General features: G+C 44.2%; 1 protein-coding gene across 1 annotated transcript in view; it reads right to left on the bottom strand.

Moving 5' to 3' along the window:
• Positions 1-411: 411 nt before the first annotated feature.
• REL (REL proto-oncogene, NF-kB subunit) overlaps positions 412-26,903 on the bottom strand; it is a 32,138-nt gene continuing 5,646 nt past the window's right edge. Inside the window, exons 3-10 of the mRNA XM_035322442.1 lie at positions 24,431-24,579; positions 20,013-20,104; positions 8,426-8,566; positions 4,735-4,839; positions 4,218-4,430; positions 3,799-3,867; positions 3,615-3,689; positions 412-2,960 (exon numbers count right to left, since the gene is read on the bottom strand). Of these exons, the coding sequence (XP_035178333.1) occupies positions 2,176-2,960; positions 3,615-3,689; positions 3,799-3,867; positions 4,218-4,430; positions 4,735-4,839; positions 8,426-8,566; positions 20,013-20,104; positions 24,431-24,579 (1,629 nt within the window). The 3' untranslated portion in view covers positions 412-2,175. The remainder of the gene's footprint in view (positions 2,961-3,614; positions 3,690-3,798; positions 3,868-4,217; positions 4,431-4,734; positions 4,840-8,425; positions 8,567-20,012; positions 20,105-24,430; positions 24,580-26,903) is intronic.

The raw sequence follows: 26,903 nt of genomic DNA, 5'->3' as shown, positions 1-26,903 counted from the left end.
TGCCCATCAAGCCAAGGGCTGCGCCACAAAAAAATGCTGAGTGCGAATGAATCCTTAATACACATTGCTTGAGGTTTCACAGCAGCCACCAGTAACTGTGAACAGAACAAAATAGTCTGAAGAGCCCCCGGATAAGCAAGCCAAAGCCTAATTTCTCCGATTGCTCTGGTCTCCCTAATGTGAGGGATGCTGTGAATCTGAGAAGGCTGCAGAAGCTGAGTCCTTAGTATAACCAGTTTTTTAATTACCAAACCAACTTGTTTACAAAGGAAAACAGAACTTTGAAAATATTTAATTATACTGTAAAAACAAATTGTACTATAAAGAGCATTCTATAAAGTAAGGAAAATGTTTACTTTTAATAAACTTAAAGTTGAGAACTTCAAAAAAAAGAACTGAATAAACAACACATTTCAAGCTTTCTTTGTATTTCTTTGGTCTTTCTGTCACAAGACTGCGGCGGAGCTCCTGAAAAGGTAAGTGTTTTGCAGAAGTGAGAAAAACTTGCTTTAAGTAAGTGTGGAGAGTCAATTCATTCTGTTGTGTACCAGAGTTACAGGAAGCAGCGTTCCAAACTTCATTTATACACCTCGAAAGAACCTTTTCCGTCAAACCTGTGTTATTGGTGTCATGCGTTACAGCTGCAGCACGTTACTGCTTTGAATGCAGTGAATTACTGCACTGAAACAGCCATTGCTGTCCCATAAACCTCTGTTTTTTTCTTTTTTTTGGAGTTCCTTTCTGCCTTGCATACAACTGTACATCTCAAGTAGCTTTTTTGATTCAGGGTTGTGTTTTCTGTTTCTTTTAGATTCAAGTGTGCTATTTATTGCTTCTTTTCATGGTGCAGTTTTATGTTGCCAAACAGTAAAAATTAGATTCTTAAGCCTTATCTGCCATATGAAACAGCTCTGTAACTTAAGAAATGCACTGATATATTTCTTGCTGTCTTGCTTTTTATAATAATAATAAAATAGCAAAGCCCTATATGCAGACGAGTGTCTCACCTAGCCAGTTAATTTGTGCGAGCTGTCCTTGGACACCTCGCACCTCAGGCTAAGAATGAAGATTGGGAAGCAAGTGAAGAGAGGAAGTCCTGGTTTCTGATACAGAGCGTAAAGGAGTGTTTTTAATTAGTACGGACTGAAATGGCCTTAAATTGTTAATACAGTGCATCTAAGTTAGGCTGCACTGAGACTGCCTCTGGGTTTGCCCCAGGCCTTCTTGTGAGGGGGTGGTGGGGAGGCCGGATCTGAGCCATTTTTTAAGCAGTCACTTGCATAGCAGGAAACTGCCAGGATACCTGAGGAAAGAATAGGTAGAGGCTTCGGCTCAATGATATTTCTGCAGATCAAAATAAAATACGCATCACAGCTACATACACACAAAAACAAATCCCGGAGAAATAACGGCATGCTCCATTCCTAAAGCAACAGGGTTTTGTCATTTAAAATAGTGCACTTGGGATGAAGTGCAGAGAAGTCCTTACTTTCTGTTCATTATCCTGTGCAGTGATTCATTTACAACAGATCTGGACTATTTAAAAACTCAAACCTTCCGGTCTTTTAAAATATATCTAACAATGACATAGTCATTAAATTTTTTTTAGAGTAAATTTGCCTTGAAAGCAAATGGAATATGGTGAAAATGTGAAAAATCAATGCATGATCTTGTTTTAGGAGAAAAATATTTTATATGAAGGAGGGTAAGAAACCTGAATCTTTCAAGAAATTGAGTAAAACTTTTAACATCAGGTGAATCTGAACTAGAGTGCCCGTGTGCAGTTTCTTCCTAGTTTCTGTTCTATCAAAACGTAAAGTACTTTCCATAGCAAAAAGTTTTTGCAGGCAATTTTAACCCTGTGAATTATATGAAATTTGACCCTTCTGAAGATACCAGCTTTTACTGTCCCCAAAGGTAAGGATGCTTTAAGTATTAACAATTCCCTTTTCCAACAGCATAAAAATGTCTAAGAGGCACTTCTAAAGTACAGAACCCCAAACCCTACTCCCACCTTTCTTCTTTATGGGCACCAGTCGTTGGGCTGTAATATATAACTTTAAGTGACATCGTGAAACTTACATAGTGACATTCTGAAAGAGAAAGCAGGGAATCCAGAAGAATGGTAAGTTACTCGTCGCTCTTCGTACCCCACTTCAGCCTGACAGCGCGGGCTCAATGGTTATAGCTTTGTAATATGGTATCAAAGGGGAAAGACTGATAGAGCTCATCAGCGTGGACACCGTCGGTGTCATAGAACTGGCTATCTGCAATGCTGTTCTGATGATTTTGGATAGGGTTGGTGGATAGTCTTGATTCGCTTAAAACTTCTTGGTCTAAAAAACTGTAAACTGCTGGATCAGCTAAGTTAGACTGTGAATTAAAAGGTGTGCTGCCAGGGGCTACCACAGGTGGACAACCTGGAGGCACCTGGTGGAGCTGCTGCCTATGATTGCTTACATTTAACACCTGATTATACTTCTCAAAGTTTATGCTAGTGCAGTTCATGTCATCGGTCTCCATGTTCATGATGCTTGCTGTGGTGCTGGCCTGATGAGTCTGGTGCACGATGCTGTTAGTAGAAACACTCTGCACGTCTGCAGTTGACACTGCCACCGCTCCCATCCCGTTTGTGCTGCTGAAATTCCTGTAAAAGCTGGAATCCTTCTCATCAGGCCAGTTCAGAGCGTTATCGTGGAAAGCTGGGAGAGTGCTGCTGCCATGCGCACCGGGCTGAGGCACGTCTGCAAAGCTGTTCTGTGGGTGCGCGTTGAGCAGGCTGCCAGCCGAGGAGGAGGTGCTGTACAGCTGCTGCCAGCAGGAAGAGAGCGTGTCTTGCTTCCCTGGACCCACCTGTGCGGGCTGATGGGGAACCTGATTGCACCCGGGGTACATCTGACTGGAGCTGGGCAGAGTTCCTAGCCCTGGCATCATCAGCGTGGATGAAAACATGTTTGGTTCTGTGAAGAAGAAAGACATTACTGTATTTTTATGCCATTTTGTACGTTTGTTTTAATTACAAATGGCAAAAATGCATAGCAAAAATGGTTCTGTCTTAACGAGCTTATCTGTGGATCTACACTTTAAGTACTTGCTTAAATGCTATCCAGGACAGGCGCGGTATTTCTGGACAGCAGCAAGACAGCTGTCTGCCTTACGCCCCTTCATGGGGCATGCTGAAGGTGACAGCCTACATTTAAACAAAGATCTGATGGGTTTAGCTTGTATAGCCAAAAGTACCAGTATCCTACAGGGAGAAAAGCTTGAGGAATTTTTAGCAAAGAGGAGGGAAGGCCAGGAATTGAGTGTTAGGGTTGAAGGACAGAGTACCTGAACCCAGAGAAGACGAATACTCATCTAAACTAAAGACAGCAGTGCTTAGAGCAGGCCTTAATATAATTTTATTTAAATGCCAGCATTATGATGAAGAGGCTAGAGCACTCTCCTGTGGAAAACGGAAGTTACAGCATTGCTGAGGAGGAATAAGAGACAGGTACTGCTGCTGCCCTGGGACCTTCAGTGCTCCCTGAGGAGCACCAGCCCTTCCCCACAGCGATCAGACACTGCTTGTTTCAAACTGCTGCTGGATTTGGGACATGCAAGCCAAAACTTACCTTTCTTGATCATCTTCCCTTCAGGGTTGGCAGCAGAAAACAAAGCCACCTTGGGCCTCTCTGTCGCATTTGATCCTGTGATGGAAGAAGCATGAATCTACTTTGAATGTGTGCTCTCAAATAAAATGACCCCATCTAACCATTAAGTTCACTCAGACAAGAAATAGACAAATATTTCCCTTACCGCAGTCTTGTATGAGTTTTTGCCAAGCCAGCGTTGATCTTTGCCTTTTTGCTTTGTTACCATATGGATCTACAACAAAAGTAGAAGGAAAACCAGCGTTAATTAAAATTCTCTTTGATATAATAATAATTTGTAAAGAAACTCTCTCAAACTTACACTACTGGCCCCTTACTGTAAAAAAAAAATATTTTAAACAAATCAGATGTGGCTACACTCCTAACAAACCAAGACACTGTTAACCATGACTCTTGGTATTTTCACTGAAAGAGGGAGCAAAATGCCTAGTGTTAGGTTTTTTTCTAAATTTACGTTGTACAAGTAGCACTGTAAAATTTTTACTAATTAAGTTGCTGTTTACTACAAACAAGGGTTCTGCATTGATAGTAACTTTTAAGAAATTCAGCTAAAGGGAACCATACCCTTTTCATCTGGTAGGTATCTGAAGTCCATTGGTTCACTGACTTCCTGGTCGGAAGGCCTTCTTAACTGCATCTTCACCGTGACAGGCTCGGTGATGTCTTTGAGAAACGGTGGCGTTCTGAACACAATTGCAACTTGGCGGTGAACATCAGCTTGTGAGAAGGAGCCTTTGGCCTCCCAGTTGTCCAAGACAAATCTGACTTCTATATCATCTAGTCCGTTACAAACACAAGATGCTTGTTAAGCTAAAGAAAACTGAAAACTTGCAGGAGAAGAAGTGGGAGGGGGAAGAAGAAAGGAGCCTGACTCAGAATTCAGATGCAAAGTACATGCTCTGACCTTAAAGGCACAGAGCATCTTTCGGAGGTGCTGAGAGCCCTTGTACCTGAAAGCTATTCTGCCTAGCTAAAACCAGAGCACTTACACAGGAGTGCGGTGAAGGGTTTAAAGTCCCCATCTAGAAAGCAGTAGTGTCAGCCATTTGGAATAAAGGAAAAAAAAACTAGCCAAGGTTACCTTTTTGAACTTTGTCACAGAGTAGAAATATTTCATCTCCTCCTTTTACGCTTCCACAGTTCTTATTCACACGGCAAATTCTCAATTCTGCTGTATTGGGAGCTCCTGGAAACAAACAGGCAAATTGGGTGATGAAGAATTGTTGTAACTGTCACTACTGAAGAGGAGGTGCTGGGAACCAAGGTATTTAAAGGGAAGGCAACAGCAGGAGGGGTGTGACACGCTCTGAAATCCACACTAAAAAAAATCATTCCAGCAGGGCTTGATGTTCCATGCAAATCCAGAGTCAGCAAGCAGCACAGCTATCTTACAGCTCAGCCGCTCCTCTCAAAACACAAGAGTCCAGGGCAGATGTGCCACTTACTCCCTAACTATTCTAGAGTAGTCTCAAAATACTTCCCTAAACGATGTCATTATGCTCAGCACTGCTGCCCTTCAAGCTGTAGAATTGAAAGCAGTTCTTCAAGTAAGTGATTACGTGTTGCAGTCACGCTTCTCTGGAAAAATGCTGGGCTAGCAAGTCAAGAAAATTCCCGAGTATCTGGTTGTAGCTTTATTCACAGGCACACTTGGCCATCAAACCTGTCCTCTCTCACCCTGTCTGGGTGGTTGAGAGCAGTCTAGGAACCTTCAGGCCTTTACTCAGGGCAGCAGATTTCACTCAAAAATGCTCCAAATTCCACCCCAAGCCAGGGCTGTACGTGGGCAGCACTCGCAGCCTGTGTGCGACCTCTGATACCGTACGCTGCAATAAATTCAACATGGCTGGAGCGCGCAGGTTGTGCCTCAACAGCCTGATGGCTACAAGGGGCTTACAGTGCCTACATCCAAGCACTGCCTGGTGCAGCTCTTGTGCCTGCCCCGGTTCACCAGCAGCAGCTTTTCTGCAGGGTAAATAAGGACAGGATTCTACTGCAATGAAGAACAGCCCCCAGACACTTTGTGGGCTGTCACCATTTATTTAAAAGGGCACTCATGTCACAATCTAGTGATTGAGAAGTGTTAAAACCTCTTCCCCCGGTCTAATCCCAGTGAAATGAAACTACGCTGTCCTGTGATGTTCTCCAGTTTTGTTTTGTCACGACCCAGAACTCCAAGCGCACCTCCCATCAGCACAGCGGGGCGAGGTCTCACCACCACTGGCTCCCAGTTGGAGGCACAGAGAGGGAATGTAAAGCCAAAGCTCCAGGTGTCACACAGAAAAAATCCACTCTAGGCTCCCAGTTTGGGTCGATTCCTGCCTGGATTTTCATAGTGCTGTGTATAGGTACGCCGTAGCACCACATAGGTGCACGGGTTTAGAGCAGAGCTCCCCGTAGGCTCGGGCCAGGCCCCAGTTACGTAGTTACTGCGTGCAGCGATGAGGATGGTAAGTGGGTGCTACAGCCCCATTCACTGCGTGACACACAACACTTCATTCGCTGAATGAATCAGAAACTTTGAAGGGAGGGGAAACAAAACCCGAAACAGTACAGCATCATATGATTGACATTGTCATCGTGCGTTTTTCACAGGAAGAGTAAATTAAGACTCGCAAGGAGAAGCTTAATTTTACCTTTGTTTCACTTCTGTATGCTTAAATGGCACTCAGCGTCCTTTGAACAGGTTTTGGGGAAGGTGTCCTGGGCTGTAGTTTGGTGTTTCATTTTGTCTTTTATTTTAATAGGGCTTAGAAGGGGCGGAAAGTGCAAGAAACGTGAATACCAGCAGATGTGGGTGCACCACCGCTGTCAGCCCCGGAGCTGGGCAGGAACGCTGAGTTGGGTGCCAGCCTCAGAGGGAAACGCACCGTGTGGCCCGTTGGGTCGGGTCGTGTCCTGTGGTGTCACGCTGCTTCCCATCTCTCTTCCCTCGCACACGCCCCTGCCTCCCTGTCGCCTCTGTGCCCGCCCTGTTCCTATTCCTTGCCCCCAGAAAGCATGGCTACAGGAACAAATATCTGGAAGAATGAGCTCACCAAAAATCAGGCCACTTTCCACGGGGGCAGAACAACACGTTCTTCCCAGCTTCATTTCTCAGAAACAGCACGATGCTTTCTATGACTCTTCCCAAGAGTTTTCAGCGCAACTTGGGAAATTTCTGCCCAAGACCAGTTAACGTTACGAGCAACTGAAAACAGAAGCTGCCTGTAACACCGTATGTTATAAACTTCCACTCTCCGCTAATGTGATGGCTTCCACATTATGTCCAGGTTATTCTTACGTATCTCTACTACCCAAAGCACATGGAAACTAAAAAGTGTTAGAAAGCGAAGAAAATACTGGAATTAAAATGTGAAAGCTGATTTTCTGAGAAGCTCTGGATATTTTTTTTGATCCTGATCTGAACAGGGCTGGAAAAGCCTGAAGTGTAACAACACAGCATTCCCAAACCTACTGCACCATACGCTTTTATATTTTTTCTAAAGCTATAACCTCTGTTAGGCAGTACCAAACAACAGAGCTGATTGACAAATGCTAATGTTTTTTTTTTTTTTTTTTTAAAAAAAGAAATTCAGATCTGAAACTGCTGCTCCAGACAACAGCAGCATAATTTTTGATTTGTGGTTGCAGTTATGCACTGTTTTATTTACACTGCTGCTATGTTACACGGAGGATTTCAGATACCTACAGTGTATCAGAAGCTGCCCACATATACCCACACTAAAAAACCAAGCTTCCCCCTCCACGCAGCTATCTGTCATTTCAGCAGCTTAGCAAAGACTGACGTCAATCAACGCAGACGAGTAATCATGATTTGGCACATTTCTAAATGGCATCTGAGATGTAGCTGCAAATCTCGTCTATCATTTCTATCTCAACCCTAATTAATACTACAAGTGTTCTCAGTAAGACAATGCACACAATTTCAACTTCTAGATAACTCTGGAAGAGACTAAAAATATCAAAAACACCTGATTTCATATTAAACATTTTCATAATGGTTATGCACACATCAACAAAATTCTGGGCATCACTGCATAAAATGCAGATCTCATTTTATGCTGTAGCTTCTGCTAAAATAACGGCCCTTGACCTTAAATATCTGACACGGAAATACTTTCACTGCAGAAATACAAATCACTGCCAAAAAGGATTTTCCACGATTAAAAGCTCTTCTGCTATTCTTCCCCAGGAGAAGAAATCCAGCACGCAGTGAGGGCTGAAATCCTCAGCTCCCCCACTACCTACCTCTACGCGGAAATATGACCGAACAGGATACCGAAGGAGGTATCAAAAGCTCAAAAGCATGAGGACGGCGTCCCACTGAGGTAAGTATCTCTTGAGAGCTCTGTTGCAGAGCCCTCACAAATCAAAGGCAAGACTCCTCACTGGTACAAACAGGCTTCAGGTGCACAACCGATCGGTTTTGCGGCTGCCATCTACCTCGTTACGATTTTAATTGCTTGGCACATCAGAAGCAGCCATTGCTGCATACGTGAACAAGGGCTGAGAAAGCACCAGTGAGTGGGCCGTTGGCAGCAATGGACAATTCTGACTCCGGTGTACCAACATGCTGGAACCGTCTTTTGAGAGGATGCCAACTGTATTGCCGTGTGTTAGGTGTGAATCTAACAGTGCCAAAACAGAAAAGTGCCCCATGGGCTACCAAAGAGCTCAAAACCTCAGAATCTGTCCTGGTATTTTTCATTTCACGCAGAGGGACAAAAAAAAAAGTAAAAAAAAAAGCATTTGACTGAGCTGATACTTACTGTTGTCATAGATGGGGTTGGAAATCAAAGGAGGAAGAGCTAATGTGTAGTTGCCATGTTCATCGGGGAGGAAAGCTTGGAAGCAGAGCCGGACGACGTTGAGATCGTACTCATCGATGTTGTGTAGCTGCTCTTCAGGCACTAAACAGCAGAAGGAAAGATAAGGCTGAGAATTAGTCTCCAAGAACAACAGCAATTCTTTAACAAACTAGAGAGGGGCATCCACCGGTAAAAGAAGGCAGAGGAAATGTGCCCATAGTTCCTGCTGGTGTTACAGGAGCTGCCTGAATAAACTGGTTGCACACACGAAATGATGGAGACAACTTTAACGCTTTCCCTTCATCAAACAGGGCTAAAACCAAAGCAAGAAAAAAATTAAAAGCTTCCCTTCTAACAAGGCGGGCTCCTCCCTACCTTTCTCTAAAGGCTGGCTCTTTGGCCAGATTATCCCATGGATGAGTTGAGATGAGCCAAACTGGGATTGCCCCCGAGCAGCTACAGCAGAGAAAGATGACCGTGCACCCCAAAACCTCTGTCACACCAACCAAGGCGCATCCACCTTCACAACGCTTTCATCCTTTCTCCTAGTTCTCCACTTGTTCCTCGAGTCCTCACCTTGCCTTGGAGAGCAGTTTCATGTATTTATAGTTTAAAAGCCATTCTCTGCACTTGTTTCTCTCGTTAGTGCATCATGAAGTTGACAAAAGGAATGCCACTGCCCAAGAGAAAAGCTTCACAAAGAAGTACTCAGATCGAGCTGAAGATTTCAGCAAGTGAGAGGTTTCTGCTACACGTTACCATTATTTTTCTCTAGAAACTGAGATGGAAAAATAGTCAGGGGTGAGACTGAAAGTGAAACAATACAGACCATCTCCCCCTTCCCATCAAACCTGTGTCACTTCGGAACCTCTGGGCGCAGTGATTAGCGGTGCCATCACGATACGCTTCTGTGGCTCAACAAGCAGACCCTGGCTGGGAAGGATGTGTTTCCTTACACCTTCCTCCCAGCGGAAAGAACGGGAACACGGAGCCCCAGCTCAGCATTTCAGTTTTGTTCACCATTTTAGTTTTTCAAAGCACGGGACCTAGGATATTACTGCTGCACATTTCATGTACTCCCAGCTTCGTGAGCAGCTCTGGGAAAAGCACCATCCGCAATCGATGCCTTCCTTTAAGGGCTGGCATTAAACTACTACGTCGATACTCAATGACTGACCAATTACAAACTGATTTCATTTCATTCAAGTAGAAGAACGGCATGGAGCTGGGACAGGAGAGGGTCAGGCTGAGGGTTAGGGAAAGGCTCTGCACCCAGAGGTGGTCAGGCACTGGGACAGGCTCCCCAGGGCAGCGGGCACAGCCCCCAGCTGCCAGAGTTCAAGAAGTGCTTGGACACGGCTCTCAGACACATGGTCTGAATTGTGGGTGGTGCTGTGTGGAGCCAGGAGTTGGACTCATGACCCGTGTGGGTCCCTTCCAACTGGAGATATTCTATCATTCTGTGATACAATTACCTAACGTGAACGTGGGCCAAGTCAACAGATCACATCCTCTGAAGCTCATTCCCTCCCCTGCCCTTTCAAAGACCTCTTGCAAGAATAAAAGATTAAACGTGCTTGTGATAAGAAGCCAGGGGATCACACCATGCTGATTAGATTGCAATGCCCTGACCTTTAGCATTTATCATGGGTTGGTCTCCACCCTGCCATGAGCAGATTCCACAGTACCCACTCAAGTGATTTCTTCCTTTCACCTTTTGATAGTGTGAAATAACAAACGCTCTGAGCTCAGAATACTTTCCACTGGCATTTTTTAGTCTTTCTGGTGTTCTGAATATCTCAGTTTCTCCCAGTCTCTACTGTAAAAAGAAATCAAATCACCTTTCCGCTCTACAAGCCCGTGATCAGCAGTATTTCAAGACGAATACAGCAGTAAGTACTAACCAAGGGCGTACGTAACCTCACAAACGTTAGGGCCCAGGGGAGTTCTGCCTGTGTGAACCGTGCAGGTTGTTGTCTGACTCAGATGTGCAGAGTGAAGTTTTATAATTTAATGTACTTCGTTAGCCGGCCTGCTAACTTAATAGAACAGGATCTTCAGAAAGCAGGTTTTCTCTGATGCTACACTTCTTTAAGCTGACAGACAGACAGAAATGCAGTTCATGCCCCAGCCCAGAACTACCCCGCTGAGCCCAGGACAGGGCAGAGCATCACCCGGGACCTGGCAGCCAGCACTGCCTCCCCGGGCACAAGAGCACTCCTTGGGTAAACCGCAGCTTGTTCCAGAAAGGTGTGAGTGGATGAGTATTGACACAGCATCCATGGCGTTCGCCCCTGTCCTTCTGTTAATTGCAGCCCTCCAAGCCGTTCCTGGGTCTAGATCACTGGCGGGCTCTTCGAGAGGCCAACCAAGGATGAAGCTGATGCTGATGCCAAACAGCTGGTGGTGACGGTCAGCAAACTTGTGTTAAAGCTATACTTGAGAGCATGTTCATGCTCAGATGAGTTGCTAGGTATGATGAGGTCTCTGCAAAAATGAAAATCAGGTACCTTTGCACCAGTCAACTCACTGCAGACAGAAGCCAAGCACAAAATCTGGATCTGGCCTTTGATTCTGAATCAAGAGTGCGGGCTGCACGGCCATGTAATGAAGTTTCTCTCACACTAAACACGAGTCCTGCGCTGCATTTTCCGCAGGTGCAGCAGCCTCTTTCTCAGAAACAAATAACAGGAGGCAAAGTTTAACAGAACTCTATAGATGCAAAAACATATTAGATAGGAGAAAATGAGTAAGTAAATGCTAATGTTCAAATTATCATGTTTCCTATTCTGTGAACTTTCATAAGCTCCCAACAAATGTGTTTGACAACTTGGTACAGGAAAGGTGTAGCGTGCCGATCACTGCCAAACACGGAAATGCTGTATACAGCTCGTTATACTGCAGCAAAAACATGGCTCTTCATTTGCATGTTCTTATAAATGACTTAATACATTATAAAAAATCTGCAGTTTGAAAGAGGAAGCACTCAGTCAAGACTGATTCCTCTTGGGTTATTTTTAACCAGATGAGAAGAACATAAGAGAGCAAAAAAGGAGAACAAGACAGCTGCGACTCCATCTTGTGATGGCACACTTAAAAATATAAAGGCTAAATCCCATGCTCGTGTAAAGCAGCACACAGCTTTCATCAATTTCAAAACACATTTCGTTCACACCTAAAAGACAGACCATCATCCAAACAAAATAAGATGCTGTTATTTTTAATGAACATCTAATTCTGTTCCCTCTGAAGTCAATTTGAGAGTAACCGCTGGCTTGAGCGGATGCTGGCTTACACCTTCAGAATATTAAAAACAAACAAGAGCGAGGCAGACAAACACTGACTAATTCCTGGAGCATGGCTGTGCAGAGGATGGTCGTGTCATTCGGTGTTATTTCATCGACTTCCATACCGAAGGAGAGGAGACAGCACTAACCCAACAAACCTGAATTTACGTAAGTTAAGAAACGCTGCTCAAGATTTGAGGAACAGAAAGGACTGGAAAAAAAGAGTACGCACACCATCACCCTGTGCAAGCTCCACACATGCAGCTTTAGTGAAATAGTGGCATCACACATGTGAAACAGGGAGATTGCACAACGCAGCATGTTTAGAACAGTTATGGCAATAAAGGCTTGAACACAGACCATAAATAAGAGGAAGAAGTGCTCTGCTTTTGGCAAGGGTTCAACTTCCTCTCTGGCCTTCTTGCTGTGTGGTACCACACCTTATTGTCCACATGTGAATCCGACCAAAAGAGCTGCAATCCAACCAACCATGCAAGCACGTTCCTGCGATGGCCCAACCTAATAACAAACTAGCCTTAATCTGGCAAAAATTCATTTTCTGTATTTATCCGTGCAATCAGGAGTAAGTGAAGTAAGGTTTATAAGCACAGCTACTTTACAAGGGGAAGGAGAACTTCCAAAAGTAACACGTAGCAAACACGTAGAAATAAAAATAATGACATTAAAAAGAACTGAAAGTTTCTAAGGTAATTAAGAGGCTTGATACCACGAAATCCATAGAAACACAACCAAACAAAACTAACCCACCAAGATCCTGGCAACAGGGCTTAAAAAACAGTATCTAGAGTTGGGTTTGAAGCTGAGGAGTACAGGCTCTTCTACCAGCAACCAGCTACAGTAACTACTAAGTCCTTTATACATCTGTTTATGACTCCTCTGATAGAAATATTGGTCCCCCAACTTAATAATAATAGTATTTGAAAAAAAGATTCTTTACTCTCTTATCACAAGAGGAAACTGATACGGCCCCAGCGCGGACACAAAGACACCTCATACAATTCATGAACTCCTTCCACCCTGAGCTGGCGAGCCCAAGCAGCGCACGCGACACAGGGGCTAGGCTTGGGTTGTGCCTGCCTCAGAGATCTTCATCCCTGAACTCCAGAGCTGCTCTGTTGGGTTTCTACTGAATTATAGGGCTTCCTGTATTTGGCTTCCGTAGCACAGCCTTCTGGGTCCAGATCACTAACACAATTCCAGCTTGTGGCACAAAATTAAAGATGCCTCCTGTTTATTGATCCCTACTGCTTTTTATCATTTTAAAGTCTTCAACACCCAGAAAGACCAGCACAATACCATTTACCTGGTGAAATTACTGGGGGATTAAAGGGCCTGATGTTTACTCATCAGGTGATGCTAGAGGGAAAGTGAAAGTTTATTCTGAACACTGAAGAGCAATGACTTAATACGATACTAAATACTAGATATTAAATAGGTTCCTCGCATACAGCCCTCCCTCCACCCAGCTTCTAGACTAATGATGTCAAACTCCTGGAGTGGGTAGAGATGGAGGCACGTTAGCACCTAAACATAACTTACACGGAAACTTCCAGGGCAAATGATGTGGCGTGACACATTCAGAGCTGGCTGGGCTGAGAAAAGCAGTACACCCTGCACAAGGACATCTTGTGACCTTTGCTTCTTAAAGAGGGGCTGTGGGGGCGTATGAGCAATGCTAGGTCTCAGACAAAGAGAATGACCTGCAAACAAAAGCGCTTCACTGAGGAGAACACTCAGGAGCGCACATCATTCATAATCACGATGAGCTATCTTGTACCTTTTTTCTTACGCAGGCAGTGCTTTTTAGTTCAGGGATATGCTGGGATCTCAGTTTCGTTTAAGTGATGACACAGAGGTGGTTTGCCCCAAGTGACCTCAAGCCCAAAGATACCCCCTGTAGCCCTGATACCTGCAGGTCGGTTTAACCCAGCCTACGACAGAGGCTTTGCTGTAAAAGGGTGGCTTCTGCCCAAGCATCATTTCCAGCACTACCCATGTGCTGGGACTAGCCCTCACGTGGTGAATCAGATCAAAGAACTGAACTGGTCTGGCTGAAAACTAACCTGACTGAAGAAAAGAGGAAGATACTTGTCTTCAGCCTTCAGTCAGTTCCCAGCAACGCTAGACCTGGCACAAGGGAAACGGTGGAAAGAGATGCAGCAGCAGGACAGACTGCCTTCTGCAGTGCTGACTAAGCCAGACTAAAACAGTCAGAGAAATCGGGCACAAGCGACAGCCCCCTCTTGGTGCCTGGGAGGTACAGCTTGGATTCAGTTCACTCTCCCCAGCACACATCCGCAGCTCTGGCTGTGGCTCGTGTAGCTGCATGGCAGGCAGCCCGCGGAAGGGCTACAGCAGGCAGCTGACAGCACACACTGAACTGCCCAGGTATTTGACCGGGGTCTCCTGCAGCTGAACTCTACCCAGCCAGAAAGGGCCTTGCCCAATAGCTTTATGCTACATTTGCTGTTTCCAAACGCAACCATACTGGTTCAAAAGAAAGAAGAGAGAGTCCCAGTGTGCTGTTTGCCCCTTGCTGACAAAATCCAAGTATTATGCTTCCTCCTTTGTACCTAGGCTTTGGAAACTAGACGCAGAGCTGGGTGATTAGCCAGGCTGTTCGGCTACGTGTCCAGGGGCATAATGCCATCTACCAGCACTTGCTCGGAGGGAGAAGCTGGGAACAAGGGCAGGGAAGGCCTGTGGCAGTGCTTTGATTCTTCTATGGATAAATCCATGCCTGGTTTATAACTCTGATGCATGAAGAGAGGAGTTTAATCAACGATGAAGAAAAAAAGAGAACTTTTGCATGTATCTATAAACAGAATATGCAGCAACAGAACTCAATAACTCAACAAAAAAAAATCAGTGCGGGTGCAAATGACTGAAATCTAGATGCTAACCTACAGTCAGCAAGTGCCTGACAGGCAATAGGTTCCCAAACGAGTGGGGTTACATTTCCCTCTCGCATCTTATGTGCTGCCGCGGCGTAAGGAAGTGACATCACCTTTGTTTGTACAGAGGACAGAAGCGCAGGAAAGGTGAATGACCTGGCTTGAAACAAAAGATTCTGAATACAAGCGTAAACTTGTGAGTTTCAAAAGGCTTGTCCAAACACTATTTTACTGCAGGTGGGTTCTCCTCCTGTTTTAAGTCCGATATTAAAAAAAAAAAAAGGAACAGAATTGAACATCCATCCATCCCCCTCTGTACGTCTCTAAGACATACTTTTAGCTACTTTTGTTTACAGTGTTAAGAATGAAGTCAGCATTATTTGTCTCTCTGCTTGGTAATTTTTTTCTTTTAAGGAATTTGAAGAGAGAGTCCTTTAGGTTAATACACAAGACACAAGCTTAAAGAGCAAGAAGCATATGCATGAGGAACAGAAGAACAGAGGCCTTTCCAAAGGTAAAAGCTAAAGGAATGGCATGATCCAGACATTTAGCCTTCCTCTGGAGGCATCGCCCTGCACCTCTTATAAAGCTGGCTGCTCTCCCTTCCCAAGATTTTCAGCCTGAGAACTTGGTTGGGGTGGGGGCGGCATTACGTATTTAATTTAAGGGCAGTAAGTTTAAAACTTTAACATCTGGGACCCTCACTACAGAAGACTGTGGTGCTTTTCTCTTTCTCAAGCCATTCCTCCCTCCCCAGCTCTCGCTCAGAGCTGCCTCTCGGTTCAGGATATGTCTCCTGTTTGCAGATCAGCGGCCCAAGAAGCCGTGGTGCAGAGTGCGTGCTGCCCTGCAGCGGGTGGGCTGGCGAGGGGGATCCTCGCGGGCCCAGCCCGTGTGGGCGAGTGGCGTCAGAGCCGAGGGTCTTACGGGCGCAGCCGCACCGGGGCCAGCAGGGGAAGCTGCGGAGAGGGTGACGGGGCGCGTGGGCAGGAAGCCAGCGCGCCTTGTGTGGGGAGCAGCCCGAGCGCGGCGCGGAGGCGTGCAGGGGGTGTCGTGGAGACTGTGACGAGTGCGAAGCGAGCGTGGGGTCAGCTGCCCGCGGGCGGAAAGGGGAAACGGCGAGAGGAAAGACTGCGGAGGCAAACGGAGCTGAGTTAGTTGCGGGGTACGTGGGACAGCCTGAAAATTAATTAAGCACTTATTAGCGAGAGCAATTACAAAGGAGCAGGAACCTTAAGCATATGTCGAGCTCCAGGGAAAGCCTATTTGTACTCTCGTGATCAATTGCCTGAAATCGGGCAGTTCTCCGCGTTGCGCACTCTAAGCCAAGCCTAGGGTTTTCATGCTCTCATCCATTTAGCTAGAAAAAGGCTGGTCCTCTGTAATACTGTGCAAAGTACAGTTTTCCCCTAAATTTAATGAACACATCTAGGGCTTTTCCTCATTGATAATTAACTTAGGTTATTATTAAGTCAATTGTTGTCTCTGCTTCAAGTCACACCCACCCACAAAAGCTCTTAGCTCAAGACTGGCTCTTCTTTTAATTTGAGTTGGCTATACATCAGACAGCACATGGTAAGACGAGGATATGGCACAACGCAACAGCTACGAAAAGAAAACAAACACCCTAGAAAGCAGACATGGACCAGCTCCACTGGAGGAGTAACTCTGCTCCTTCGAAGCTGTGCTCTTTGTATCGTCATCACGCCAAGGAGGCATGGTTACGCATCAGGCTGCCAGTGCACAGCATTTTCCTGGTGTGCTCAGGGAAAAGAGACAGTAGAGATTTCTGTAATTGTTTAGCTTTATAGGACAAAAACATATGGGACATGGCCTTGTGAGCAACGCGGATCATGAGCACGTCCAGTGATGGTGTGGTAACAACAACTCTCTCTGAAGGCTAAGTCAAGAGGAGCAGCCTTCTGGCAGATCACCTGAGTGGCACCACAGTGGACTCACACAATTCGCACAGAGGACGTTTAGAACCTATACTGACTTGAACAATGGACAAGTGGTGCCAGCTAACAGTGGGGATTTCAAGTGAAACAGCCTTACAGATTCGCTTTCAGGGTGACTCAGATGTAGGCAGCCCCAGCCAGGCACATGGCATGATCTGCAGACACAGCCTTGTTACCACCCAGGAGTTCGGAGGTAGGCACCAGTCGCTTCAGCAGCTAGGTAAGAGTGCTGGAGAAAATTATCTTAAACATGCATCTTTACTGAGCAAGTTCCTGCTGCTGCCCATTACGGCCACGCGTGTCCATGCCACGTGCTGCGAGGTGCGGAGGAGGGATGACACCGCCAGAGAATTTGCATTCAGACTCACTCTCCCTTTGCCACCCCAGCTGCCTGTGGCACCCTGGCTTCCCTGGAAGACGAAGGCCCCTTTACACAAGGAAGTTTGGAATGCAACCTGGTGGACCTACGCCTTGCTATTACTTCAGCCTTTACTGACACAGGTAATGCATATGGCGGCAAGCTGGAGACATATTTTCTCTGTTAATAGGGCCTCTGCCGCAGGTGGGGACTCGGGACAGGGATTATTTGATCCAGGAGAAAGTGGGGAAGAAAGAAAAAACACCTAGCTCACAAACACCCTGAAGGCTAGTCTTCCGCTCTGTGAAAACTGAAATGTTCAGTACAACATTTTTCACATAGCTGAAAAATACTGGCAGTCCTGCAGAACTTGATGTTCCTACAAGGAATGAGCAGCACTAACTTGCAACCTGCTTAGAGGACGCAGCTAACTCTGAGAAACTTCTCTAATTAGAAAAGTTGGGTAACTTTCCGAAGACAAATCAGTAAACAAACACACAGTATGGGACGTATACAATACAACCTAAACCACCTTGAAGAATGCAGTGATACTCTTGACCTTACAAAACAAGCCAACTAAACCCGTACATAAAACTTTCAACCTTATCAAGCAGCAAGCACTATGGTGACTGCTGCTAGCGAGAACCTGTTTTGATCAACTAAGCACACACAATAAAAATACTTCTGTCACTAATCCTGTTTTATTAAACCCTGGTCCTGTGCCCTTCTGGGCTCTGCGTAGCGTGGGACTGCCCTGAAGCGGCTGGAGGCCATTCTCAAGGCGGCTCAGCTTTGTGCTGACACGTTAACAAGTGCTGAAAGGCAATTACGCAGGCTGGGGATTGCCAGCAGCCCCTTCTCAGCACAAGCCCTGCCAAGAGCAGGGTGCTGCCCTGTGTGTCACCCAAGCGAGGCTCTCCCCTGCTGCCAGGGCAGGTCTCCCTGCTGTTGGTCGGGCAGAGGGGAGCCCAGGATCTGATGCTACCAAGTGCAACCAGTTGCAATTGCCCCAAAACGATTAGTGAACTTGGAGTTATGTGCCAACCACCGCAAGAGTCCACTCTCAGATTACTTTAACCATGTATTTACTCTGTTACACTGAGCAGCACTAGGAACAGAGCTCTGTGTGACTGCTAAAGCTTCTTTGGTGAAATACACCTACATAAAAGGATTTTATGTTCTTTTTACTGCACAACATCAAGAGAAAATGTCAACTCATTTTTTACTTACGGAGTAAAACAAAGCAAGCCAAGAGGGCTGAACAGAAGAGTTCCTCTTTTTTGGTTCAAAATCAAGGTAGAGCTGGCTGAGTCAAGGTAACAGTAAGTAAAACTTTATACTCTTTAAATTGTGTTGAAGGACTAATTTAAAACATGCTATTGTGCGTGTAAATTATCAGAACTGGGTTATGGTTTTGATGGACCATCAGCCTGACTACAGACAGCTGTTCTGAAAGAAAATGATCTAGAACATTTCTCATCCTGTAGTGAGTTCAACATTGTGTCTTTTTGTCCCGTTCAGGACAAAAGCAAAGTATGTATTTCGAATCTAGCTGGAAATCTAGCTCCCAACTCTCCAACAAGGGCCTTTCCTGAATTTAGCACGACTTCTGTGGGTATTGAAAAGGGTTTGAAAAATCTCCAGTTTTTTTCCCCACGCCTAAGCAAATACATAACTGCACTCGTAATAATGCCTTCTTCTCAGAGGCATTAGTGGTGCTTGGTACCAGAGAAGCAAAAGAAGTGTCCACAGCTTCCTTTCCACAATTTCTTAAATTCTGTAATTAGGGAAGACATTAATAAGAAAGTCAGCATTGAAGCAATTTTGAGGTAACAGGATGAACTTACTGTTAGCCTAAGTGATTTTTATTTTAAATAGGCAGTCAAAAACTGGCGGCCTTTTAGGTTTTAAAAACTCTTCAACATTCTTGATCAGTAGAAGTTCGATGTGTCAGCAGTGTTAATGGTGCTATGTTTGCAAGGGGTTATTTATTTAGCAGTTGTATCATTGTGTCTATTGGCTTCAGAATGAGGAAGTTAAAGGGTCTGGGATGTGTTTTTTTTCCCTAACGCATACATTAAACAATTAAAAACGATTGCTGATATAAAACACGTACTTTTTCTTGTAACTACAATACACAAGTACAAGATGTTCACACCATCAGCTGAAGGATTTTGACAAGAATGTGGAGAAACTGAAAGGTGTAAATTAAATTAATTCCAGTCTACTTCATATAGGACAATCCTGAAGAAGATTGCAGTTCTGTGCAGTGAATTCAGATGTGAAAGAAACCTTTCTCTACAGGATGACCAGGAGCAAGAACAGAATTCTGTGCATTGATTTACCAATCACATGGCTGTGAGATGCATTGGTTCAGAAAGCTGATCTGAGGGAAAGCTTTTTTTTTTTTGAGTTGGTTTTCCATTGGAGCATCTTGCTGAGTCTGTTCACCACGTAGCCACACAGCTTCTCTATTTGATCTGAGGGAAGTGGTAGGAGTGTGAGGCCAGGGATGGAGGGAAGGGCAGGATGACACCTTTTGAGAGCAGCCCACAGCTAGGTCAGATCAGCTATCATGTAAAACTACAGCCTGTGGGTAGGTCCCTACAGGTGTGGTTCTGTAGCAGCACAACTTGCCCCTGACTTGACTGAAATCAGTACTGCTGTGGATTTCCTTATTACCTATACCAGCTCCCATGCTGTAAAATCAAGCAAGGAGCAGCATCTGCACCTCTCCTGCAGATAGCACCCTATGTGTAGGGGGGAGGGACAAAAAAAAAAAAAGGCAGCTACCCAAATAGATTCATAATGCGATGCCAGTGAGGAAAGACTAGGAGGGGCACAGAAAGGGAAGAGTATTTCTCAAAAAATATAAAAATTGGAAAAAAAAAAAAAAAAAAAAAAAGGAAGCAGCAACCCATTGCTCCACTACAGAAGCAAAGGCAGGACAAAAATAAACCAACCAACCAACACAGTAACATCCTTGAGAAGAGAACTTTTCTTTCAACCAACCAGATAAGCCCTACTCACCATTAAAAGGGTTGATCTTCTTCGAGATTCGTAAGGAAATTGATTCTTTCAGGTCTCTCTTCTTCACACACTGAATGCCCAAATTCTGAAAACTGAAGCACATATGGAGGGATTTCACAAAGTAATATAATCCTCAGTGTAGAAGAGTGAATAAATTATTTGCTGTTGAACAATACTGTGATAATATATGGTATAAGAAATGAAAGAAAACGTTAATTTTGAGAAAGTTGTAACAGGTCTGAAAAGCAGGGATGCAGTTTTTCTAAAAAAAAAAGAAAAAAGAAGAAATAGAATAGAAAAATACCAAACTAAAATCCTAAAGAGGAATATGTATTTCTATATTAAGAATTGTTACTCTGTTGTAAACCCAGTGATTAAAGTTTAAATATTCAGTCTTGTGTAAATGAAAGTGAAAACTATTTTTGTAATCAATAAACCTACTAGTGTGAACTAGTTAAAAACGTGTGCTCCTGGTTTTATCGGGGAATATAAATCTTGAACACTATTTTAAAGGTTTTTAAAACAAGTAAAAACAGGCTTTGAAATCTCATGTGGTTATGGAAAGGTTCTGAAGAGCTGCAGCTCTTCCTTATTTGCATAAAAGTGCAGGTCACCCCGATGCAGGAGGTGGGGGGAGTCCCAGGCAAGCTGACTCTTTCCCACATGGAAAAACCATGACATCATCAAAGCTGAGTGGATGTGAAGCAGGAAGTAACAAAAAAAAAAAAAAAGAAAAAAAATACATGTATATATAAATTTAAAATAAATAAATCCATGTTTCAGAATGTTACAATAAGCCCAGAAGATAAAACTGGGCCAGTAGGCTCTGACGATCTTTCTCCAGAACTGACAATTTCCCTTACTTTTGAAATGCCACAAGTTTTTAACTTTGCTTTTTGGTTATGCCTAAAAAACACCTTAATCCATCTAAATCCTTCCTCCCACAATACTCAGGGGTAGTCTTACGTTTCCCTGCTCTAACCAAGCCTATCCAAGTGTGACACTGATTTTGATTCCCCTAAAGCCCCTCGCCTGTGCCCAACGTGCTCTGTGCCAGGATCTGTACTGTAGAGGAATGCATAAGCTTCCCTTTCATCTTGACAGGGTGACCCGAAAGAAACTAAACCACACTAGCATGTCACAGCTCAGTGAAGCTCCTGGACTTCATGCTGTGGCTACTGACACGGGAGATTTGCAGCGTACCTCGGCAAGCAATCCTATTTGTAGGGACTACTCCTTCAGGGCTCAATCATGACGCGCACACAACTTTCTTTTTCCCCCAAATACCCACTTTATTCTACTAACTCAGTGTGAAGCACACTTCATGCCCATGAACAGACCTGCTTCCATGCTACAGCCCCAGACTGCCACCTGGTAGTGCCAGACCCTCCAGCCATGCCCTGCAAGTGGCAGACGTCGTGGAGCACGAATGCAGAGCTGGCCCTGAGAAAGCTGCGCCCAGCCACGCGAGGACCGACAGCCCTGACGCTGCGCCTTTCAACCATTGTGAATGAAACCTCTCAGGGAGAGAAAGGAGACTTTTAAGTGCCCCATAACTCTCAGATGACGACAAACGTTTTCTAAAACATGCGCTGTCACAGTGAAAGTGTCTATTGAGCTATCGCTGGAGGGAGGGCTGGGTCAGAGAAGAAACCGTCGAGAACCTCAGGAAGCCTGTGGGGTTTCACACCAGCGCGAGCTGACAGGAAGCAAGCAAGATAACGAGAAGAGAGGGAGAAGTAGGAAGAGAGAGAAAAAATGAAAGGCAGTTGGAAAAAAAAATCACCTATGATATCATCCATGCAGAGAGAGTGAGAACTAGGAAGTAAAAATTTTAGTATACAGGCAGTCACATGGACTCAACATTCGTACTTCTGCCTTGACAGCTGGGCCACGGAGGGCTCTGATCAAGCTTGGGCAGCAGTACGACAATCATTATACAGCAGGAAGAGCAGAAGACTGTCCAACTGGAACTACGTGGGGTAGTAAAATAAGTGGAATGCAGAGTAATTGCTCAGACCAGTCCTAAATCTGGGATTAATAATTCCAGTTGCACAGAAATAATCGGGATTTTTGCTCTGTTTGAGATGCTCAGCAGGAGCACGCGGCCAGAACCACTACTGAGAGAGGACATCTCCTGCTCACTGGTATTCTGCGAGGCTTTTCTCCAACACGGACTTGAAGGGAAGAATGTGGACATTGAGTCACCAGCCACAAAAAGGAAAACGACTTTAAACATCCAGATCCAATTATGGATCATGCTGTTCTTTCATCTTAAAGTAACCAATGATTTGTTAAAAAAAGAGTGTACCAATGCTGGAAACATTTCAAAGAGAACATTTAGAGCCTCTTCCCATCAGAATCTCAGATTTCAAACTCAACTGATGCTCACAGTTGTGTATTATCAGTAAAGGGAAAGTAGCTCAGACACCATTCTGTAAGCAACTAGGAGGCATATAACCTAAGGATATGGAGAAGAATTCATGGATTTCATGATTTCAAGCAATCATGAATGCCTTAAATGAAATGGAAGCACAGCATTATGTCAAAGAACAGGATCTGATGCGTGCATATAATGGAAGTGAACTTACAATTTACAAATAAATATTTGCAAAGCATGCCGGTGCTTTTTGTTATCACATCCTACAGCTAACAGATTCAGGAACAGAATCTCTGCAGGCTGAACCTTGTGCAACAAAACGCCAAGAGGAAAAACAATCAACAGTGTCTTCCTGTGCCTGGCGATTGCCAGAAAAGGTGTTAAGCAATCAGGCTTTTTTGCTTCAGATCAGAAGCCACAGAGATGAGAGCAGGAAGTGGGATGGGCTACAACAGCAGACATTCTTTGACCTTGGCTGATGAAGCTTGATTTGAGAAGACAAAGGGGAAGCTGGTGAATGGATGGTCAGAGGAAGGCGCAAGGCCCCTTACCAGATTGAGATGTCTACAACTGCCTTTTAGACAAGGTAAAGGGGAACTCTGCAGGGAGGCTGATCAGGATGAGATTACAACAATCAAAATGGGAGGTAAGTGCCTGAAGGGACAGCTCTACCTTTCTAGAGAGGTATTACAGTGGAAAAAAATATATATAAAAATGACATTTACTAATGCTTTCCTACCATTTATCAATAGGAGAACATTGTAAACAGACCTAGAAACAAAAAGCTAGTGAAATCTTTTGAATTTGTAAGAGCAGAAGGCAGTACAGCCAGCACGTTACGTGTCACCTGAATACATTTGCTGTGTACATTCATGATCACTTGAGCCTGAGCTGTATGTTGAAGAACTATCTCCACTTTTAATCTGTTTATTTCACCATCAGGCAGTTATCATAATCAAACAGACCGTGTCTTCAGTTCTCTCCTTTAATAGTGTTCTCCTGACCAAACCCACATAAAAACGCAGTGATTTCACTAACATCAACCAAATCACATCAGACTGAGAGCAGTCAGTAAAGCTACTTATACACTGAAATATTCACCTTACTTTCTTCCCAGCTCAGTTATGTTTACCTCAAAGCATGAGCCTACTTCCAAATCTACTGCGTTGCAAGCTGTCAATTCTAAATTCCCCTCAATGGCAATAATCAACCTACACTTGTTGCAGTTTACTCTGCTTTTATTTTATTCCAGTAGACTTGGTAGACTTGCAGGGAACACCACCACTTACAATTGTACTCAAAATGCTCCTAATAACCCTCTGAACAGCACTGAGAAACACATACTATACGAAGCCTGAATTCTCCTTACTGCCTCCAGAATTAGATCCTTCTCTGGCATGCTTGCCCTACAGAACTAAGCCTGAGCAGAATCTATACTTTTACTCAAAAAACAACAACAACAACAACAAAAAAAAAAACAGCCCAAAACAAACAGACAAAACCCCACCAAAATGAGCAAACAGCAACAACAGTGACAACTGCCAACACATTTCTAGATGTGTCACAATCTGAATGACGTGATATTCAGTCACTACAAACTTTCTCCACTGGTTTCCAGAAAGTCTAGCTAGAGTTCCTGTGGAAGACATGAACTTCCCTAAATCTAGGGAAGCGCTAATTCTAATGTTGTCGTTAACAATTTATCACTTTTGTACACTGAAGGAGAAGAATATCAAGCTCAGGAGTGAGAAGTGCTACTGAACCAGACTGAAAAGCAAACAAGTGGGAGAAAGAAAAAGACGGACACTGGGAGAATTAAAGGAAAAGAAGGGCAAACGGGACAAAAGATGAGTGTGTGAAACACTGAAAAAGAAGGAAATACTTCTAAGAGAAAGTTGCCTTATCTGAGATGGATTAGAGGCTTCAGCAAAGACAACACACTAACTGTCCTCTTAATCACTACTCAAGAGTTTTAAAACGTAAGATTAGCATATCACTTGCACGATTAATCAAATTCCCAAGCAACACCACTACTCACGACAGGACTCGCCGTTCTGGCCCAAACTCTGCTTCGTAGTAGCCATCTCTGCAGTCTTTTCCAACCAGGTCATGAGGGTGTGGCTTGTAGGGTTCATTCTTTGTTACCAATGTAGTCCTTATTTTGACTTTTCCAAAATAATTCAGAATCTACAAAAAGTGAAATATTTTCTGGACTTTAGATATTAGGTCTAGTAAAGTCCCAACATGGAACAGAAAACACATTTCATCCTAAAACATCCTATGGAAGAAACACCACTGCTAAGAAATTAGCCAAGACCATTCAGAATTTTTGTTCAATCTATTTCACTTCTGTTCATTTCACACTGAAAATCAGCTGTTTGGCAAAACGTTTGTGAATTTATTATTCTTTCTTAAAGCTTATCTTACCTATTTCAACCCTGTGCAGAAAGCCAAAAGGTAATACGTAAGCTATAGGAACTTAGAACTGAGAGTAAAACAGCTTGTAATGCTGTAAGACCAAACATAACAGGACACATTTCTTTACCATATCTACACTTACAATGAAAGACACAAAATCCCGCCTAGGTGACCAGATACAGATGCTTATTAAAAGGATGGGTCTAGCTCCGAAGAGCTAGATCCTAGGAAGAAGCTCCTAGAGCCTCAGGGATAACCTTATTACCTGTGCTTGCACCACTAAGAAGCAAATGAAGATCTTAACAGTTGCAACATGGACATAAGCCCCCATGAAGTCTTTTTTTCTTAATTCTTAGATGAATACTCAGTGCTATGTTCAAATAGAGGGGCACTGAACTCTCAAGCTCCTACTAGGGGGCCTTCACAGAAGTCAGACTAATTCAACACACGTCTCTCAGGTGCGTAGAAGTCCTCCCTCGTGCTGATGGCTACCAGTGAAGTCAGCAAGGGTTGTGTGGGTGAGTCTAAAAATCAGTTTGGCCTAAATTGTTTGAAGTGTAATAACTTGAAAGCAAATACAAGAATCGCACCGGCACATGTTTGTGCAGAGGCGTGCTCTCCTCCTCCACTTCCCCTGTCCTATAACTAGCTGTTCCTTCCCTCCTTCAGCCCTTTCTTTCCTCCTCCAAGGAGGCTCAGGGATCCATCACATGCTTTTCAATCAGCACCTCAACCTTTGATTTGACCTATGCTCTTCTAACTTCCACCATCTGTCAGCTTCTTCAGCCTCCAATGAGGCCCCTTTCTTGGCATTCACGTACACCACTGTTTGCCCTTAAATAAAACTTCCATCACTCTTCTGTTTCTTCAAATATTACATCATTTCTCCCTCATTGCATATCTAGACCCTTGAACTTGAAGCGTGATTGAGCCACTTCGATTCTCCAGTTCCTCCTTGATGTTCATCTCAACCACACCATGAAATTTAATCTCATCCTCATTGAGGTTTCCATCTCTGGAGGGGCCTCCCCCAGCAGCTAATCAGCATTAAAGCCTCCTACAGGCTTCAAGGAGGCAGGAATTCACCTAGAAATCACCTGCTATCAGTATCCATCAGCTCTGTCATTAACAGTCACCTTTAGAAAAGAACAAAATATGCCAGGATTGCACGGTCACCTATCAAGTCCCATCTTCCCTTTGGGTTTTCTGGCTGACTTTCACGTGCATCACAGCGCAGGCTGAGAGGAGTCAAGGGCTCACACTGCCCAGTCAACTTGTGTCCTGACACGGCCTCAGGGTGAGAGCCTGTCAAAGTATTTATTTTTGCCAGCACACACAGTGATCTCGCCAGCTTGTTTGTTCTGCACTTCACCAACTGAACAAGGAACTCTTTTCTGCATTCCTTAACCAACTCTAGCACTGTAATAGTAAAAAGGGGTCCTTCTTGTCTGCTTCTTCTCATAGCAGTTCTGCCTTCAGGGCAAGACCAGTCTCCACAGCAGCACAGTTGCTTTATCTAGTAGAGGATCTCTGCTGCTCAGCACATGACTGCCAATACCATCTTTCTCAAACTCTCCCTCCTCTGAAGGAAATTTTATGCCTCAATTTAAAACATTTCATACTTGTCAGATTTCACATCCACTGTATCTGTTCTTTTACTGCTGTGATTCCAGAGACTATATCTTGGCTCCACGTGTGTTTTGTTTTTAATATTGCACTATAATAATGTACTTCAAGATGGCAAGCACTCCTTATTCCCATTTATATTTGAGCTTTCTCTTCTAATCTCATTTCTAAAAGACTTTCTCCAGATTGAAAGAGATCAAGGAAATATTATTAATTTAAACATCAAAGAGGAGACCAGAAATTCTTCTATTTTACCCTACTAGTCCAGGTCTCTGACATTCCTTTGTCCCAGATATGAAAGCTACTGACCAAGTGCTTCCATTCTACCTCTACTGTCCATGTCTTTGTCCTTGCTTTGATCAAAGCTGTTAGGACTAGCCTGAATCCCTTCATTCTGAATTTCCCAACCCATCCAGAATGCAACCACCCAATTTGTTTTCACTGCAGGTTTTCTAACCGCATAATTC

This window comes from Oxyura jamaicensis, chromosome 3 (assembly GCF_011077185.1).
Source record: "Oxyura jamaicensis isolate SHBP4307 breed ruddy duck chromosome 3, BPBGC_Ojam_1.0, whole genome shotgun sequence".
NCBI classification, from domain to species: domain Eukaryota; kingdom Metazoa; phylum Chordata; class Aves; order Anseriformes; family Anatidae; genus Oxyura; species Oxyura jamaicensis.
The sequence above is the reverse complement of the archived record's forward strand: the minus strand, read 5'-3'. Positions and strand labels throughout refer to the sequence as shown.